This window comes from Procambarus clarkii, chromosome 16 (genome assembly GCF_040958095.1).
Source record: "Procambarus clarkii isolate CNS0578487 chromosome 16, FALCON_Pclarkii_2.0, whole genome shotgun sequence".
Classification (NCBI taxonomy): Eukaryota; Metazoa; Arthropoda; class Malacostraca; order Decapoda; family Cambaridae; genus Procambarus; species Procambarus clarkii.
Genome location: NC_091165.1, coordinates 12,172,853 through 12,188,678, shown reverse-complemented (window position 1 = coordinate 12,188,678; position 15,826 = coordinate 12,172,853). Strand labels below are relative to the sequence as shown.

At 51.3% G+C, this 15,826-nt stretch overlaps 1 protein-coding gene across 2 annotated transcripts in view; it reads left to right on the top strand.

Moving 5' to 3' along the window:
* The first annotated feature begins 467 nt into the window (after positions 1-467).
* Positions 468-15,826, top strand: part of LOC123760083 (serine-rich adhesin for platelets) — a 68,039-nt gene continuing 52,680 nt past the window's right edge. The window contains exons 1-2 of one of the 2 annotated variants that reach the window (XM_045745546.2): positions 468-826; positions 8,850-9,142. In XM_045745546.2, coding sequence (XP_045601502.1) covers positions 727-826; positions 8,850-9,142 — 393 coding nt within the window. In that variant the 5' untranslated portion in view covers positions 468-726. Of the gene's footprint in view, positions 827-8,837; positions 9,143-15,826 lie in introns of both variants that reach the window. The other variant, XM_045745545.2, reaches the window with a different exon arrangement.

Genomic DNA, 15,826 nt, shown 5'->3' with positions numbered 1-15,826 from the left:
GCGCTCGGGATTCGTAGTCCTAAGGGTCCGGGTTCGATTCCCGGCGGAGGCGGTAACTAATCCGCAGTTTCTTTCACCCTGATGCGTCTGTTCATCAGCAGTAAATAGATACCTGGGAGTTAGACAGCTGCTATGGGCCGCTTCCTGGGGATGTGTGAAAATTAGAATTAAGGACTTGCCCGAAACGCCATGCGTGCTAGTGGCTGTACAAGAATGTAAGAACTCTTGTATATATATAAAATAAAAAATTAAATGTCTGTTCGTGTATCCAGAAAAGTTACAGTAACCAAATGTTTAATTAAATCTACCAGTCTGCTAACAAGTGTTTTTTATCAACAAATAAGATAACTATAAACGGTAAAAGATAATGCCCAGCTGTGTATAATCGACAATGTCCACCTGTGTGTCAATTGTAGCATGTAACCCGCCGCCATGCAGCAACAGCAACAGCAGGTGGTGGTGGAGGGCGAGAGGGCTCGCTGAGCATCGCTTGCGACCGTCGTCTGCATTTCGCGGTCGTCGACCGAGCACCTACCACAAGAGCCAACTTAAAACCCAATGTTGTATTTATTATAAACACTTTTAAATACAAATTTACAAAAACATCTTAATATATTTTGGATAAAATTTAGAAGTATATGTACACAAAGTTGCAAAACTAAATATTAAAAATCGTTTGTGATATGAGTTGGAACAAGACTATGGATACTTGGCAAACAGCTGATTATGGCAGTCTTCCTACTGAACCACTGCAAGTTTAATGGCTGTGGATTGTCATTTCCCAACCTATTAGAGCTTATTCAACACATCGAGGAGACACATATCGGTACAGTGTACCTTTCTATGCTTATATTGAACCAGTGAGTGACCGTAGTGTCCCATAGAGAGTAAATGTTGTCATTGCCCCTCCCTTCCCCAGCCTGCCCCGGGATTTGTTTACATTTGTGACTCAGAAAATGGGTTACGCCCCTGTAAGTGCGCAGCGACCCTAGTGCGACTTGACCAGAGTCGGGTCTGAAGCTGGTGTGTGGCAGGTATGGGGCTAGTGCGAGACAGGTAAGAGGTTTGTGAGAGGCAGGTGTTGGGATAATAAGAGTGTCGGCTGTAAGACTAAGAACATAAGAATGAAGGTAACTGCAGACGGCCTATTGGCCCATACGAGGCAGTTCCTATCTATATCCACCCAAACTCATTCATGTGTATGTCTAACCTACGCTTGAAACAAATAAGGGCTCCCACCCCCACTATGTTACTCAGTATTTGGTTCCACAAATCAATAACCCTGTTATTGAACCAGTATTTACCCAGATCTTTCCTAAATCTAAACTGTGCAATTTATACCCATTGTTTTGTGTTCTGGCTTGTGTTGATACTTTTAATACCCTATTAATAAACCCCCTTGTTATGCCCATTCATCCACTTGTACACCTTTATAATGTCACCCCTAATTCTTCGCCTTTCTAAAGAATGTAAATTAAGCAAGACGAGTGCGATGAAGGTTTGGGGCTGAGTTGTGTCAATTGTTGGACTGTCATGAGGCAGTTATGTAGCAGTTATGGGACTTGTACGGGGCTGAGCAGGTGGATTTTTGTGGGGCTAGCTCAAAGCATGTGTAGATACAATGGAGATAGCATGTGGTAGGTACATGCTGCTGTACGGCTGGAATGGGGCTAGTCAAAATAAATCTGTGCAAACACTTCATGCAAATAAAAGGACCCTAAAAGGAACTAACTCCCTAATGAATTAAAAAAAAAATCCAACCTATTCCTTATTCAAAAGTAAAATAAAAAAGTACCTAAGTAATTAGATAGTAGAATTTGGTGCTATTCACTTTATATGATTCTGAAAAAATTAAGCTAAAAAACATGAATATTCCTAGGGGCTGGTGCGAGGCAGGTGCGGGGAGCGGGTGTGAGGCAGGTGTGGGGAGCTGGTGTGAGGCAGGTGTGGGGAGCGGGTGTGAGGCAGGTGTGGGGAGCGGGTGTGAGGCAGATGTGGGGAGCGGGTGTGAGGCAGGTGTGGGGAGCGGGTGCGAGGCAGGTACGGGGAATGGGTGCGAGGAGTGGGTGTGAGGCAGGTGTGGGGAGTTGGTGCAGGGAGCTGGTGCGAGGCAGGTGTGGGTGGGAGACTGGTACAAGACAGGAGTAGGGGGGGCTGGTGAGAGACAGGTGCAGAGAGCGGGTGTGAGGCAGGTGCGGGGAGTTGGTGCAAGGGGTTGGTACGAGGCACGTGTGGGGGCTGGTGCGAGACAGGTGTCGGGAGCGGGTGCAAGGCAGGTGTCAGGAGCGGGTGCAAGGCAGGTGTCAGGAGCGGGTGTGAGGCAGGTGTGGGGAGCAGGTGCGAGGCAGGTGTGGGGAGTGGGTGCGAGGCTGGTGTGGGGAGTGGGTGCGAGGCAGGTGTGGGGGGCTGGCACGGGGCAGGTGTGGGGGGCTGGTGCGGGGCAGGTGTGGGGGGCTGGCACAGGACAGGTGTGGGGGGCTGGTGCGAGGCAGGTGTGGGGGGCTGGTACGAGGCAGGTGTGGGCGCTGGTGCAAGGCAGGTGTGTGGAGCGGATGCGAAGCAGGTGTGGGGAGTGGGTGTGAAGCAGGTGTGGGGAGTGGGTGCAGGGGGCTGGTACAAGGCAGGTGTGGGGGGGGGGCTGGTACAAGGCAGGTGTGGGGTGGTTGGTGAGAGGCAGGTGTGGGCGGGGTTGGTGCGAAGCAGGTGTTGGGAGCGGGTGCGAGGCAGGTGTGAGGAGCGGGTGCGAGGCAGGTGTGGGGAGCGGGTGCGAGGCAGGTGTGGGGAGCGGGTGCGAGGCAGGTGTGGGGAGCGGGTGCGAGGCAGGTGTGGGGAGTGGGTGCGAGGCAGGTGTGGGGAGCGGGTGCGAGGCAGGTGTGGGGAGCGGGTGCGAGGCAGGTGTGGGGAGCGGGTGCGAGGCAGGTGTGGGGAGCGGGTGCGAGGCAGGTGTGGGGGGGGGGTGGGTGCGAGGCAGGTGTGGGGGGGGCGGGTGCGAGGCAGGTGTGGGGGGGGGGCGGGTGCGAGGCAGGTGTGGGGGGGGGGGGCGGGTGCGAGGCAGGTGTGGGGGGGGTGGGTGCGAGGCAGGTGTGGGGGGGGCGGGTGCGAGGCAGGTGTGGGGGGGGCGGGTGCGAGGCAGGTGTGGGGGGGGGCGGGTGCGAGGCAGGTGTGGGGGGGGCGGGTGCGAGGCAGGTGTGGGGGGGGCGGGTGCGAGGCAGGTGTGGGGGGGGCGGGTGCGAGGCAGGTGTGGGGGGGGCGGGTGCGAGGCAGGTGTGGGGGGGGCGGGTGCGAGGCAGGTGTGGGGGGGGGCGGGTGCGAGGCAGGTGTGGGGGGGGGCGGGTGCGAGGCAGGTGTGGGGGGGGGCGGGTGCGAGGCAGGTGTGGGGGGGGGGCGGGTGCGAGGCAGGTGTGGGGGGGGGGGGCGGGTGCGAGGCAGGTGTGGGGGGGGGCGGGTGCGAGGCAGGTGTGGGGGGGGGGCGGGTGCGAGGCAGGTGTGGGGGGGGGGCGGGTGCGAGGCAGGTGTGGGGGGGGCGGGTGCGAGGCAGGTGTGGGGGGGGCGGGCGCGGGGCAGGTGTGGGGTGCTGGCGCGGGGCAGGTGTGGGGTGCTGGCGCGGGGCAGGTGTGGGGTGCTGGCGCGGGGCAGGTGTGGGGTGCTGGCGCGGGGCAGGTGTGGGGTGCTGGCGCGGGGCAGGTGTGGGGTGCTGGCGCGGGGCAGGTGTGGGGTGCTGGCGCGGGGCAGGTGTGGGGTGCTGGCGCGGGGCAGGTGTGGGGTGCTGGCGCGGGGCAGGTGTGGGGTGCTGGCGCGGGGGCAGGTGTGGGGTGCTGGCGCGGGGCAGGTGTGGGGTGCTGGCGCGGGGCAGGTGTGGGGTGCTGGCGCGGGGCAGGTGTGGGGTGCTGGCGCGGGGCAGGGGTGGGGTGCTGGCGCGGGGCAGGGGTGGGGTGCTGGCGCGGGGCAGGGGTGGGGTGCTGGCGCGGGGCAGGGGTGGGGTGCTGGCGCGGGGCAGGTGTGGGGTGCTGGCGCGGGGCAGGTGTGGGGTGCTGGCGCGGGGCAGGTGTGGGGTGCTGGCGCGGGGCAGGTGTGGGGTGCTGGCGCGAGGCAGGTGTGGGGTGCTGGCGCGAGGCAGGTGTGGGGTGCTGGCGCGAGACATAAACCTTGCTTAACATTTGTTGTGGCAAGCAAGTAGGGTTGCACTGAGTTCAGTTCTAAATTTATCTATTGACCTATTAAATTCTTCAATTTACCCCCCCCCCCCCCCTTCCTTTTATTTACCATGTGTGATATTCTTTCATTAATTCTGAGATTTGTCCTTCCTATTCTCTTGTCAGTCAAACTGGAAATTTTTTTATCCTGTTGCAAAATACTTCCTTTTAAATTATTAATTTCACTCTTGAGGCCTTAATTTTCTTATTCAAAATTAAGAAATTTTCCTTCATAATTATTTAGCAAATCCTCAGTCATTACTAACCTACCAATAAAACCTTATTTCATAATTTCTTCCACAGGAATCTTCCACCCTTGAAATTTTCATATGTTATTGTGTTGTCCTTCTTTATAGAAGTCGCCATTTTTATTTTTGACACTGCTTATGTTTTAAATATCAACTTTACCTATCTAAATTTTTCACTCACTTTTGCATACATTGTTTTCTCTCTTTTTTTCAATTGCCCTGTACTTTCATGTTTCTTGGGACACCACATATGGTCATTACCTGTTCTACAGTATTTAGGCATTTAGATTTTCCTGGGGCTTCTTGATGTAGCAACTGGCTGGGTTCACTGGGGCATGGGAGCTTTTTTTATACGGAACGCTGCAGTCCCTGTTTGTAGATTGTGTGAGTTGGCTTTTTCGATGAGCAGCTGCTGTGCCTCAATGCCCTGTTTGACCAGGTGCCTTCAGGCTCTGGTAATTCCCCCGCAGGTCTTGGGCATGATTTAGGCCCTTGTGATTGTACATGTCGCAGGGGTTTAAGTTTTTTTTATCTCCCCTTGTTAGCTTTGGGTCTAACCGGTTAGCAACACCTTGCCCTGGATAACCCTGGCCCTGGATAACCCTGTCGGGGCTCAGTGGATCTATGGATGCGTCTTCCGAGTTCCCGCTCGCCTCGTGTGAGTTTGAAGGTTACTGTGTGCCCTTGTCTCAAGGTGACAGTCACCTCTTTTGCCTCCGTCATGCTGCCTGTTGGGTCACCGACACCTTTGACCCAAAGTCTTGTGAGTCATGCTCCTTGCTTGTTCTCCAATTTACCCATTATGATGACATTGATATTAGGGTACAAGCGGCATCCACATTCCATGCTAGGTTTAGGTTGCTGCAACATGCTAGGTTGGTCACCCACCCAGATGCCCAGTGGCTGCCCCGTTTTGGTTATAGGGACCTGGACTTGGGAGCATTAGTCACTTTAACTTTGGTTCTGTCCGCGCTTCCTGGTCCTTTCCCTGTAGTTCACCCTGCTCTCAGCTCTCAAATGGCTGGAGGTTTCGGAGTCGGAGTGGGGTTTTGTTGGTAATAAGACTCGGAGCAGCTTCGGGAGCTGCCTCGTTCAGGTTGGGGACAAAGGCATTTGAGCTGGTTCCTCCTGCCAAGGCTTCTGGGTCCCACCAGCACCCTTCTTTTCTGCCTTTCTCTTGGACTCTGCTTTTTCTTCAGGGGTAGAGAGTATGGAGAACTGCTCTGTGATGGGTCCCGACTTGGGGGATCCTGGGGCTGGGGAGTTGATGATCTGGGGGGCTTGGGCCCCCATTGACATGGCTTGGGTGTTAGTGCCCTCTTTGCGGGGCTTAGTGTTGCAAGGGGGGGGGGGTTCTTAACCCCCCCCTTCCCTGTATGAGTATGATTTGGGGTCGGCTCCTCCCTGGGTTCGGTTCTGGGTGCCCTTGGGTTCCTTGGCTCCTTCCTTCTGGAGGTTTTCTGCTTCTCGGATCTCACCCAAGGAGACTCGGAAGGCGCTTGCTGTGTTCCTCCTTTGTGACCTGGATTCTGCCTGTCTTGGATCTGTCCTCCTTTGAGTTCGGTTTTTCTTTCCCATATTGGGTGCATTTGGAGGTTTCGGAGTTTTCCTGGCTGGCAGTCTGCCCATTCTTTTCATTGGGGGCATGGCATGGGTTCTGTCAGAACCACATGCTTGAATGGCGAGAAACTTCTACTGTTCTGCAGGTTTACCTGGGAGGGGGGGGGGGGTGATCGCTGTCTTGAGCACCTTAATGTGTGCTGTTAACCCCCTGTGCTTCCTCAGGATGTTGGCCTTGTGCAGCTGCACGTGCAGGTTCCTTCCCTTTCGGCGTCTTCGGTTGCTGAGGACTTGCACGCCAGTGGGCACTTGGCTTCGGTCTTGTGCTTCTTTTCCCTTCTCGAGCTGTCCTCGGACTGGCTTGAGGAGGATGTGGGGACGTTGAGTGCCAGGCCTTTGTCTGGGGCACTGGCTTCGGCGGCTAGTACGTCGGCTGCACTGTTGAAGCTGTTTGCGCCAATTCTCAAGGAGGCGGTGTCTCTGTTCTTTGCTTCTAGCCTTGCGTGCCAGCAGGCTACGCTCACTCTCTTTAGAATCCACTTGGGCCCTGGCTCTTAAGTTTTCGTCGCCGTATTGTTCGTTTCAGTTTGCGGAGACTGATGTCACATATTTTCTGCAGGCAGTTTCGTCTTGTTGTCGTTCTATGCCGGACTTGTTGGTTCTCTGGTGTGGCTGTTCTAGGCCTTCTCAGAAGGGTCATGCCCGGGTCTCGGGGTTCCGTAGGTCGGGGTGGGCCATTGGTGCCAGATTCTGAGCCAGTGTTTCCTTCGGAGCCGACATCATCTGGTCGGCGCAATGATTGTTCTGCTCATCGGCCAGCTTCTCATAAGGGGCGTCAGCCCGTTTGCAGGTCGCCCCGTTGATTAGGGCGATGTGGGGAGACTTGCGCTGTTTGCTCCCGCCTGGTCCCACAATTTGTGGATTTGTGGGTGTTTTGGGTCGTATCCTCTGGCCTGCGGTGGCGTTCGGCAGGTCCTCCTCCTTTGGGGGGTTCAGGGCTGGCAGGACAGGCTTCTTTCCCCTGGTTGGGTCATCTCGGAGGTGGATTTCCCGCCTGTTTCCAGTGCCAAAACGGGACTGTGCAGAACTGCGGTTCATTCTGGACTTGTTCCATCTGAACCCCTTTTCAGGACCGTCATTTGATGGCGAATACTGTCACCTTGTATTGTGCTATGCTGGTGGAGCCACTCCAGCTTGCGTTCGGGGGTGGATGTCGCTTTTGCCTTGTTCTGTAAGCTTTCTCGTACATTGTTTCACCTCCGGCCTGCTCATGCGCCGCCTGAGCCATCCTGAATCTTGGAGAGGGTGCTCTCCTATCTTTCTTCTCAGTTCGTGGTGGCACCTTCAGTTCAAGATTGTTTTTCCAAGGCTCTCCTTCTGTTGGCATTGGCCTCTGGGGGTCGGGTTGGTGAGCTTCATGCTCTCCTCCAGTACAGGGTTTTCTGCTCTTTCGGTCCTGTAATCGATTTATTCGGTTGCAGCCTTCTCCTTTTTTTTCTAGCGAAGAACGAGATGGCTGCTTTCCGGAGGGGTCCTTGGGTCATTGATGCTTGATTGGTCAGGCTGAGGGTGCATCATGTGTTGCGTCCGGTTGAGGCTCTTCGCCATTACCTGTACGCCTCGGCTTCTATGGCCGGGGATATGCTTTGGGTTGATCTGGTTTCCCTAGTTTCCTGTTCCAGGGCTTGGGTCTCCCAGGTCATATGCAGGGATATTAAGTCTAGCCAGCCTGCAGTCTATCCTCATGCCCATGACATTCGGAAGTTTACTGCTCTGACTGCCGTCTTCGGCAACATGTCTTGGGCCGATATTTAGGCGCAGGGATTTTGGAGGTCGAACAGGGTCCTGGCCACCCATTATTTGGTCAACATTTTTGGTCCTGGGCATTTGTGTGTGGCTTTGGGTCACAGGTTGCAGCTAGTTGTCTCGCCTTTGAGTTGAGTCATGGGCAAGTCCCGCTTTTGTATTTGGTCATGTAGTTCCAGGGAACCGGAGAAGCTTCCCACTGAAAACCAGCGTTACATGAAATGAAACGCCATTTTCTGGATGATCCCCCAGAGGCTCCTTGACACCCTCCCTCCCTCTGGTTGGCGGTTTTCACGTTTTGATTCTTAGCCTCCGAACTGGAGTTGCTGGGTAGCCGGCATCAGGGTTCCAAGGCTCCCCCTTCCCCCTCCCGGGGATTGGAGGGCTGCACGAATGAGCGGCAAGGTGTCACATTTGCTTGTTTGTTTGTTTCTTTGTTTCCTTGGGATTTGAGGGTGTTCTGGATCTGTTCAGTTTTCAGTTTTCTTACCATGTGGGGTCTTTTGTTATGCCTACTTTTCTGGATGCCTAACCCCTGTTGATGGCAGATAAGGAAAACCCCCCCCCCAACCACAGGGGTGTTTACCAGGGGCCATTGCTCCCTGTGCCTCTCTGAGGGACCAGGTTCTGGCTTATGGTTCCCGGTAGGCTGAACTCCATTGACTAATGCCCCAGTCTAATGTATCGCCTATTAGCCTGATAGCTTCAGGGAGCCTCTGGGGTTCACCCAGAAAATGGCATTTCATTACAGTACATTCAACACTGTTTTTTTTTCTTCAAGTTACACTACTGCACTTGCATAATATTCTGAACTGTATTAGGTAGGCAGGTAAAATATCGTATGTAGCAGTGGCAGAAGTTTCTAATAAGCGGAATGCATAAATGCATACATTTGTGTGTGTTTTCTGAATGACTGTAAAGAAGTAAGTACATTATACCATATACTGTATAATACACATATTTATTAAATCATATTTTTTCTCTTATTCGACAAAGATATTAACAAAAGCAAAATATTTTTTCTTATCAGAAACTATTACAGATCCGGCAACAGAAGCTGTGCAAGAAACTCAACAGCCGTCATGCCTTCCCTTATCATCTGTGTTACGGTTCTTCAGTCCGAGTGCTCCTCGAGCTACTCCTCGCAAGCACCCACTTAGCAATAAGACCTCTGGTGGTCCCCAGTCTAAAATTCCCAAGCTAGCACATACAAAATCTAATGGATCATCTTCTGGAAAACGTACAAATAGCAAATCTCCACCACCTATCCTTACTACTACTAATAATAATGGTGGTTCACTGCATTTATCGTCGCTGCTTAATTCATCAAGTAAGGTGAGTTTTAAATAAAACTATAAATTTTGTATATGTCACTGTCTGCCTGAAGAAAAAATGGAAAACATTTATTTGGATTATTACTGAATTGTGAAATTTTTAGTATATGTATGGTATGTAAGATAAGGCGACCTGTAACACAGTGATTAGGGTAGTCAGCTCCCAACCAATTATACCAGAGTTTGATGCAGGGGCAGGGAGAGACATTGTCAGGTTTTCTTACATCTTGTGCTTCTCTTTACCTAGCAGTAACTGTATACAGTATTACCTTGGTGCTAGGCATCTTATGGAAAATTTTGGTCTAAGGGGACTCTTGATAAGCCCAAGAGGCCTCCTGTCCCCAAGAATGGGAAATAAAATATGCTTGATGACAGCCTTAATATGGGGACACCTCTGCTTACGAATGCTCCTATTTACAAACTTTTCGGGTTACGAGCCCAGTTTCTTCGTAAAATGTGAGTCAACTTACAAGTTTTGCCTCGAGTAACGTAGTTTGTTGATACATGTATGGGTGACCTAGTGCGTGGTCCCTGGTGTCACAGTCACCCGCTCTTCTGTTTACCAGTGCCTCCTGCTTAGTGACGATCTCTCATGAATTCTTTGTAAAGAATTTCATTTTTTTTTCTGAGACAAGGGCACAGCAACCAACGAACCGGCACAAGACGGGATGGAACCCGGAAGATACATCCAATGGTCCAACGAGCCCTGACAGGGTTTTCCAGGGCCCGTAGGGTAACAACTACGGGAAGCCCGGGCAAGGTGTTGCTAGCCGGTTAAACACCCAAGCTAACAAGGGGTAGATGCAACACTGAAAACCCCTGCGACGTGTACAATCATGGGGGCCCTAGCAGAGGGCCACCAAACACTACCAGTGGAACTATAGCCACACTAGACAGACCCCCACCTGGCAAAGAAAATAAAACAAAAAGTCCCCAGAGGCAACAGGAACCAGTCGTTGCGTAACACCTTGACGCCCTAACCAGCACAACACCAGTCCCTACCCAAGGCCAAACAAAGGCCCCAAGCCCCAGCTGGCCTCAAGGACGAGGCAACAGCCGAGGAGCAAGAACCTCTATGGGAATGGTTCCCGAACGCCCCAGGGAAGATAACCCTGTCACGCAGGGGCAGTACTCACAGGGCGCTTAGGGAAGAAAGCCCCTAAGCGCATGCAGCCCCCAGTACTGATGAGGAACACCTGGACACAACACAACACACGGCAGTGAACGCCACGAAGGCAAACACTGCCTAGGAAACTGAGGCCAGAGAAGCATCTGTCCCAGTTGACATTAGCTTACGAACTGGTGCTAGGCAGCCGGCGCGCTGAGGTCCGGGGCCTCGCCTTCCCTTCTTGGGGCAGGGAGGGCTGCGCGGACAATCGGCGCGGCAGTAAATTGTGATGTTTGCTTGTTTCCTTGGGATTGTATTGAGTTTTTACCTCTGTTTTTGTTTTGTTTTAGTTTCTTACCATGTGGGGTTTGTTTTGTTATGCCTACCTTTCTGGGTGCCTAACCCCGGTCGATGGCAGATAAGGAAAACCCCTAACCACAAGGGGGGGGGGGGGGGTTCCAGGGCCATTGCTCCCTGAAACCTCTCTGAAACCTCTCTGAAGGGGCCAGGTTCTGGCGCTGGTCCCTGATAGGTCTGAACTCCATAGCTAATGTCCCGGTCTAATATAATATACATTAGCCCGATAAGCTCCAGGGAGCCTCCGGGTCTCACCCAGAAAATGGCGTTTCATTATATTCAATGCTGTTTTTTTTTGCAGCCTGCGGTGGCGTTGAGTGGCTCTTTCTCCTTCGGGGGGTTCGGGGTTGGCGGGGCAGGCCTCTTCTCCTGCGCTCTGTCGGGTCATCTCCGGTAGGTTTCCCGCCTGTTTCCGGTTCCAAAACGGGACTGCACGGACCTCAGGGTACTCTGGCGTTTTCCCATCTGTATCCATGGGTTTATTGCCCTCCCTTTCGGATGGATATTTCTCGTGTGATTACTCTGTACCAGGTCCGTCTTGTCTTGGAACCAGGCGTTTGGATAGTGTCCCTGGACCTCTGGGACACTTTTTAGCATGTCCCAATTCATCCGGGGTTCAGGGAATGACTGGCTCGGTTTTGTTGTAGGGCTTCGGGGTTATGGCTTTCATTGCCTTCCATTCGGCTTGAATCTGGCACCTCACATTTTCACATGCCTTACCCGGGTCGTGGTGGCCCGTCTGCTTCTTTTAGGGATTTGGGTTCTAAGCTACCTTAACAACTGGCTGGTGTGGACTACCATCCAGTCCGCGTGTCTGCTCACCGGGGATTTGGTTCTTTCCCAGCTCGCTGGGTTCGGGTTCCTGGTGAACTGGAGGTAGTCCCATCTGGTTCCCTCTCAGGTTCGGTCTTGGCTGGGTCTTGTGTGGGACTCTCGGACCACTTCCTTGTCTCTCCCTCCAGATGCTCTGCTTCAGCTGTGGTCCTGCCTCTGCCAGGCAGGGGGGCCTGGCAGAGGCAGGACTGGGGGGCTCCCAGGTCATGCGGCAGTTGCTTGAGGGTTTATGCTGGAGCCTGAACTTTGCCATGATGGTCTACCTGACACGTCAGGTTTGGCTTCGTCGGCTGTTCTGGTTCCTTCGGGGACGTCACTTCCGCCTCTCTCACGATCGCCGTGTTTGGCCTCCAGGTGCCTTGTGTAGGTTGCTGCGTCAACGGCTTCCTTTTCGTTTTTTTGGCGTTCAGTGCCTTTGCTCCTACCCTAGCCCTCGCTCGATGTGTTCACAAATGTGTCGTCTCTTGGCTGGGGCTTTGTGACCAGTGCTCACCAGGCCAGCCAGGGACGGTGGGGTCTGTCCTTCTGTCGGGCCCACAGCACGGTGGGGGATTTCATGGCAGTGTGGATGTCGCTTCGGAAGGTTCAGGTCGCTCGCGGATCAACGATCTGGCTCCATTCGGACTGCTCCCCAGTGGTTCATTTCATGAATTCGCAGAGATTTGATACAGTCCTTGGCTCTTTGGGGCTGGTTGCTTCGGGTGACTCGTTTGCCGAGTTCTAAGGGTTTGGCTTTCCTGGCCGTTCACGTTCAGTGGGTGCCCAACGTCCTGATGGACGGCTTGTCTCAGTTTGTTCTCCTATCCACGGAATGAACGGTCGACGCCGAACTTTTCAGTTGGCTCTGCCGGATGTACGGGCTCCCAGAAATTTACCTCTTCGCGTCGGCAGGCCGAGGCGTCTCCCGGTATATGTGGTGCCCTTCCCCGACTGCAAGGTTGTCAGGGTAGATGCCTTGGGGCAGGACTGGTCAATGTGGGGTTACCTGTGCTTCTTCCCTCTGGTTCTGCTGTTACCCCAGGACCTAGCTCACTTGGAGACTTACCAGGGGAGAGTAGTCCTGGCTCTTTGGTGGCCGGCCCAGCCTTGGTTTCAGGCGCCTCTTGCTTGGTGTCTGAACCTGGGTGTCTTCCCGTGGCTCCGCCTCTTTCAGCAGATCAGGCCAGTCTGTTATGTAGCTGGTTCGATCTTTTCCAGTCTTCGCGTCTGGTCTTTCTGATGTGGGTCTATCACTACTTGTATGGTGAGCAGGTGGCTTCGTTGATGGTGTCCCAACTGCGTGAAGTTTCCTTGGTGGTCCTTCCATTATTTCTTATTCCTTTGTAGGCTTACTTATGTCTCTGATAGGGTTGTCTTGTCCTTCCTTTCGTGGTTGTTCCAGGACCGTCAACTGATGCCGAATACTGTCGCCTCATATTGTGCGGTGTTGACGGAGTCACTGCAGCTTGCGTTCGGCATTGATGTTATGTCTAACCCATTCCACAAGCTGTCTTGTGTGATGTTTCACCTCCGGCCAGCTCATGCACCGCCTAAGCCATCCTGATCATTGGACCACTTGCTCTCCTTTCTCTCCTCCTCGGTTTGTGGTGGACCCTTCGGGTCAGGATCGTTTGGGGAAGGCTCTTCTGTTGTTGGCATTGGCCTCTAGGGGTCGGGTTGGGAGCTTCATGCTCTTTGGGTCCTGGTGGTAAGTTTGTTCATTTGCAGCCGTCTCCTTTTCTGGCGAAGAATGAAACTGCTGGTTTCTGGAAGGGCCTCTTGGGTTGTTGATGCCTGGTTGGTCAGGCCGGGGGTGCATTATGTGTTGTGTCATGTTGTGGCTGTCCGCCATTTCTTGCGCACCACAACCTCCATGGCCGGGGACGCGCTTTGGGTTGACCCGGTTTCCCTTCTTCCCTGTTCTAGAGTTCGGGTCTCCCAGGTCGTCCACAAGGTAATTTGGTCCAGCCAGCCTGTGGTCTATCCACGTGCCCATGACATTCGTAAGTTTGCTGCGCTTGCTGCCGTCTTTGGTAACATGACTTGGGCTTACATTCGAGCACAGGGTTTTTGGAGGTCGAACAGGGTCCTGGCCGCTCGCTACCTTGTCAGTGTTCCTGGGCCTAGTTGGGGCTGTGTCACTTTGGGTCGGCTGTTGCAGCCAGTTGTTTCGACTTCGCATTGAGGAGCGAGGGCCAACCTCCTCCCGGGTAAGTCACTCTTGTTTTTGTCTTTGGGTAAGTACCTCCAAGGAGCCAATGGGGCTCCCCCTCTCCAGAAAACCAGCAATGTAATGAAATGCTATTTCCTGGATGAGACCTGGAGACTCCCCGGCAACCCCTCATTCCCTCCGGTCAGCGGTTTTTCACGTGTTTTGACATCCAGCCTCTGAACTGGGGTTGTTGTTAGCTGGCACGGGGGTCTGGGGCTCCTCCTTTCCCCTCCTGGGGAGGGAGGGTGGTTGCTCAGACGGCAGTGCGGTGACGTCATACTCATTTGCTCGTTTTCATTTGGGGAGTTCTGTCTACTAGTTCGGCTTTCAGTAGCAGTATTTTGACCAGAATAGGGGTTTGCTTTGGGGCGCTTACCTTTCTGGGTGCCTGACCCAGTCAATGGCAGACAGAATGCTTCCAACCACACGAGAGTTTCTGTAGGCCATTACTCCTTGTGCCTCTCTGAGGGGGCCCAAGTTCTGGCTCGTTGTCCCCAGTAGGCCTAGAACTCCATGTGCATTGACTGATGCCAGGGTCTAATACAATCATATCAGCCTGGTTAACTCCGAGGAGTTTCTGGGTCTTATTGGAAAGAAATCTTGAGAATTTCTTTCCTGAGCCTTAGTACAAATTGTGTACCATGTCTGGCATGTCACCATCCAGCAACTGAATGTGTAGTACACTGTATAACCACATACAGGAACATTGTTACCATGCAAAATTACATGGCTTTTGAAGGACCTGGAAGTTCTGATCCATGAAAAGAAATGTATTACAAGTACAGTAATGTGAATACCATCCCTTGGTATTTGAAATGAGCTGCTCTAACGTCAAGGGAGGCGAGACAGGAGTGAGGGTGCGGCTGGTCACTGACAATGCTTCACTGGTGACACATATCGGTACTTGGAGTTGCCAGTTGGAGCTTCGTTCGTGCGTGTGGCAGAAAACTGTTTTCATGTTGTCAATTAATTTACTTCTACAAGCTACTAAATGTGATGAAAATACTGTAGTAACATTATGATCTGTGTTGATCATATTGCCAATGATGATCATTAGGAGTGTTGTCGATCATTGTGCAAGCTATCTATCATGATTGTCGTGGAGAGAAATGTATATAAAGTGGAACAAATGTTGTGCAACAAGATAGTAAATTTGATGAAAATGTTAGTGTGGGTTTTATTGTTTGTGAAATCTAGAATCTTTTATATTCTAGTAGTAGTGACTATAATTTTGTGTAAGCAAGGCTTGGTGAAGTAGGCCAATATCATGCATGACTCACTCTTATCTACCTGGCAGTCTTTGGCAAGGAATATTGTCCAACACTATATTGACTACCTACTACCTGTTGCAGTGTGAGCCAGGTCACAAATGCATTGTTTTATATGCAAGATAAAAACGTAGTAATCAGAAATGCATATTGCTGACGACAGGGTGCATTATGAATGACTTTGTGTTGTGCTCTGCACTTGACTTTATAGTCAGTAAGTATAAGAGACAATGATATTCATATATACTGTATATATATGAATATGTATGTATGTACTCTATATATATAATATAATATAATATATATATATATATATATATATATATATATATATATATATATATATATATATATATATATATATATATATATATATATATATTTATGTATGTATGTAATATATATATATATATATATATATATATATATATATATATATATATATATATATATATATATATATATATATATATATATATATATATATATATATATATATATATATATATATATATATATATATTATAATATAATATATATAATATATACAGTAGAACCTCTATTAACGAGTTTAATCCGTTCTGGCACCGAGCTCGTTACCTGGAAAACTCGTCTTTGGAAACAAATTTCCCCATTTAAAATAAAGGAAATAAATTTAATCCGTTCCACTCCCAAAAACATCCATACTTGTATGACTTTTTTTATGTAAATATAATACTGCACATGTAAATATAAATGTTTTGTTGTAGTGTTTTAATATTTACTTTACCTTATGAAGAGTAGTTGCTGGCTTGAGGGAGACGATGGAGAGGTGGGAAGGAGGAGAGGGGTTTTGGTGTGGAAGGAGAATCCACCTCTGAGTCAGGCGGACTCTCTCTTCTTGTGAATTTCACTCAAATTTCATTTCAAATGTCAAACAAGGATGTG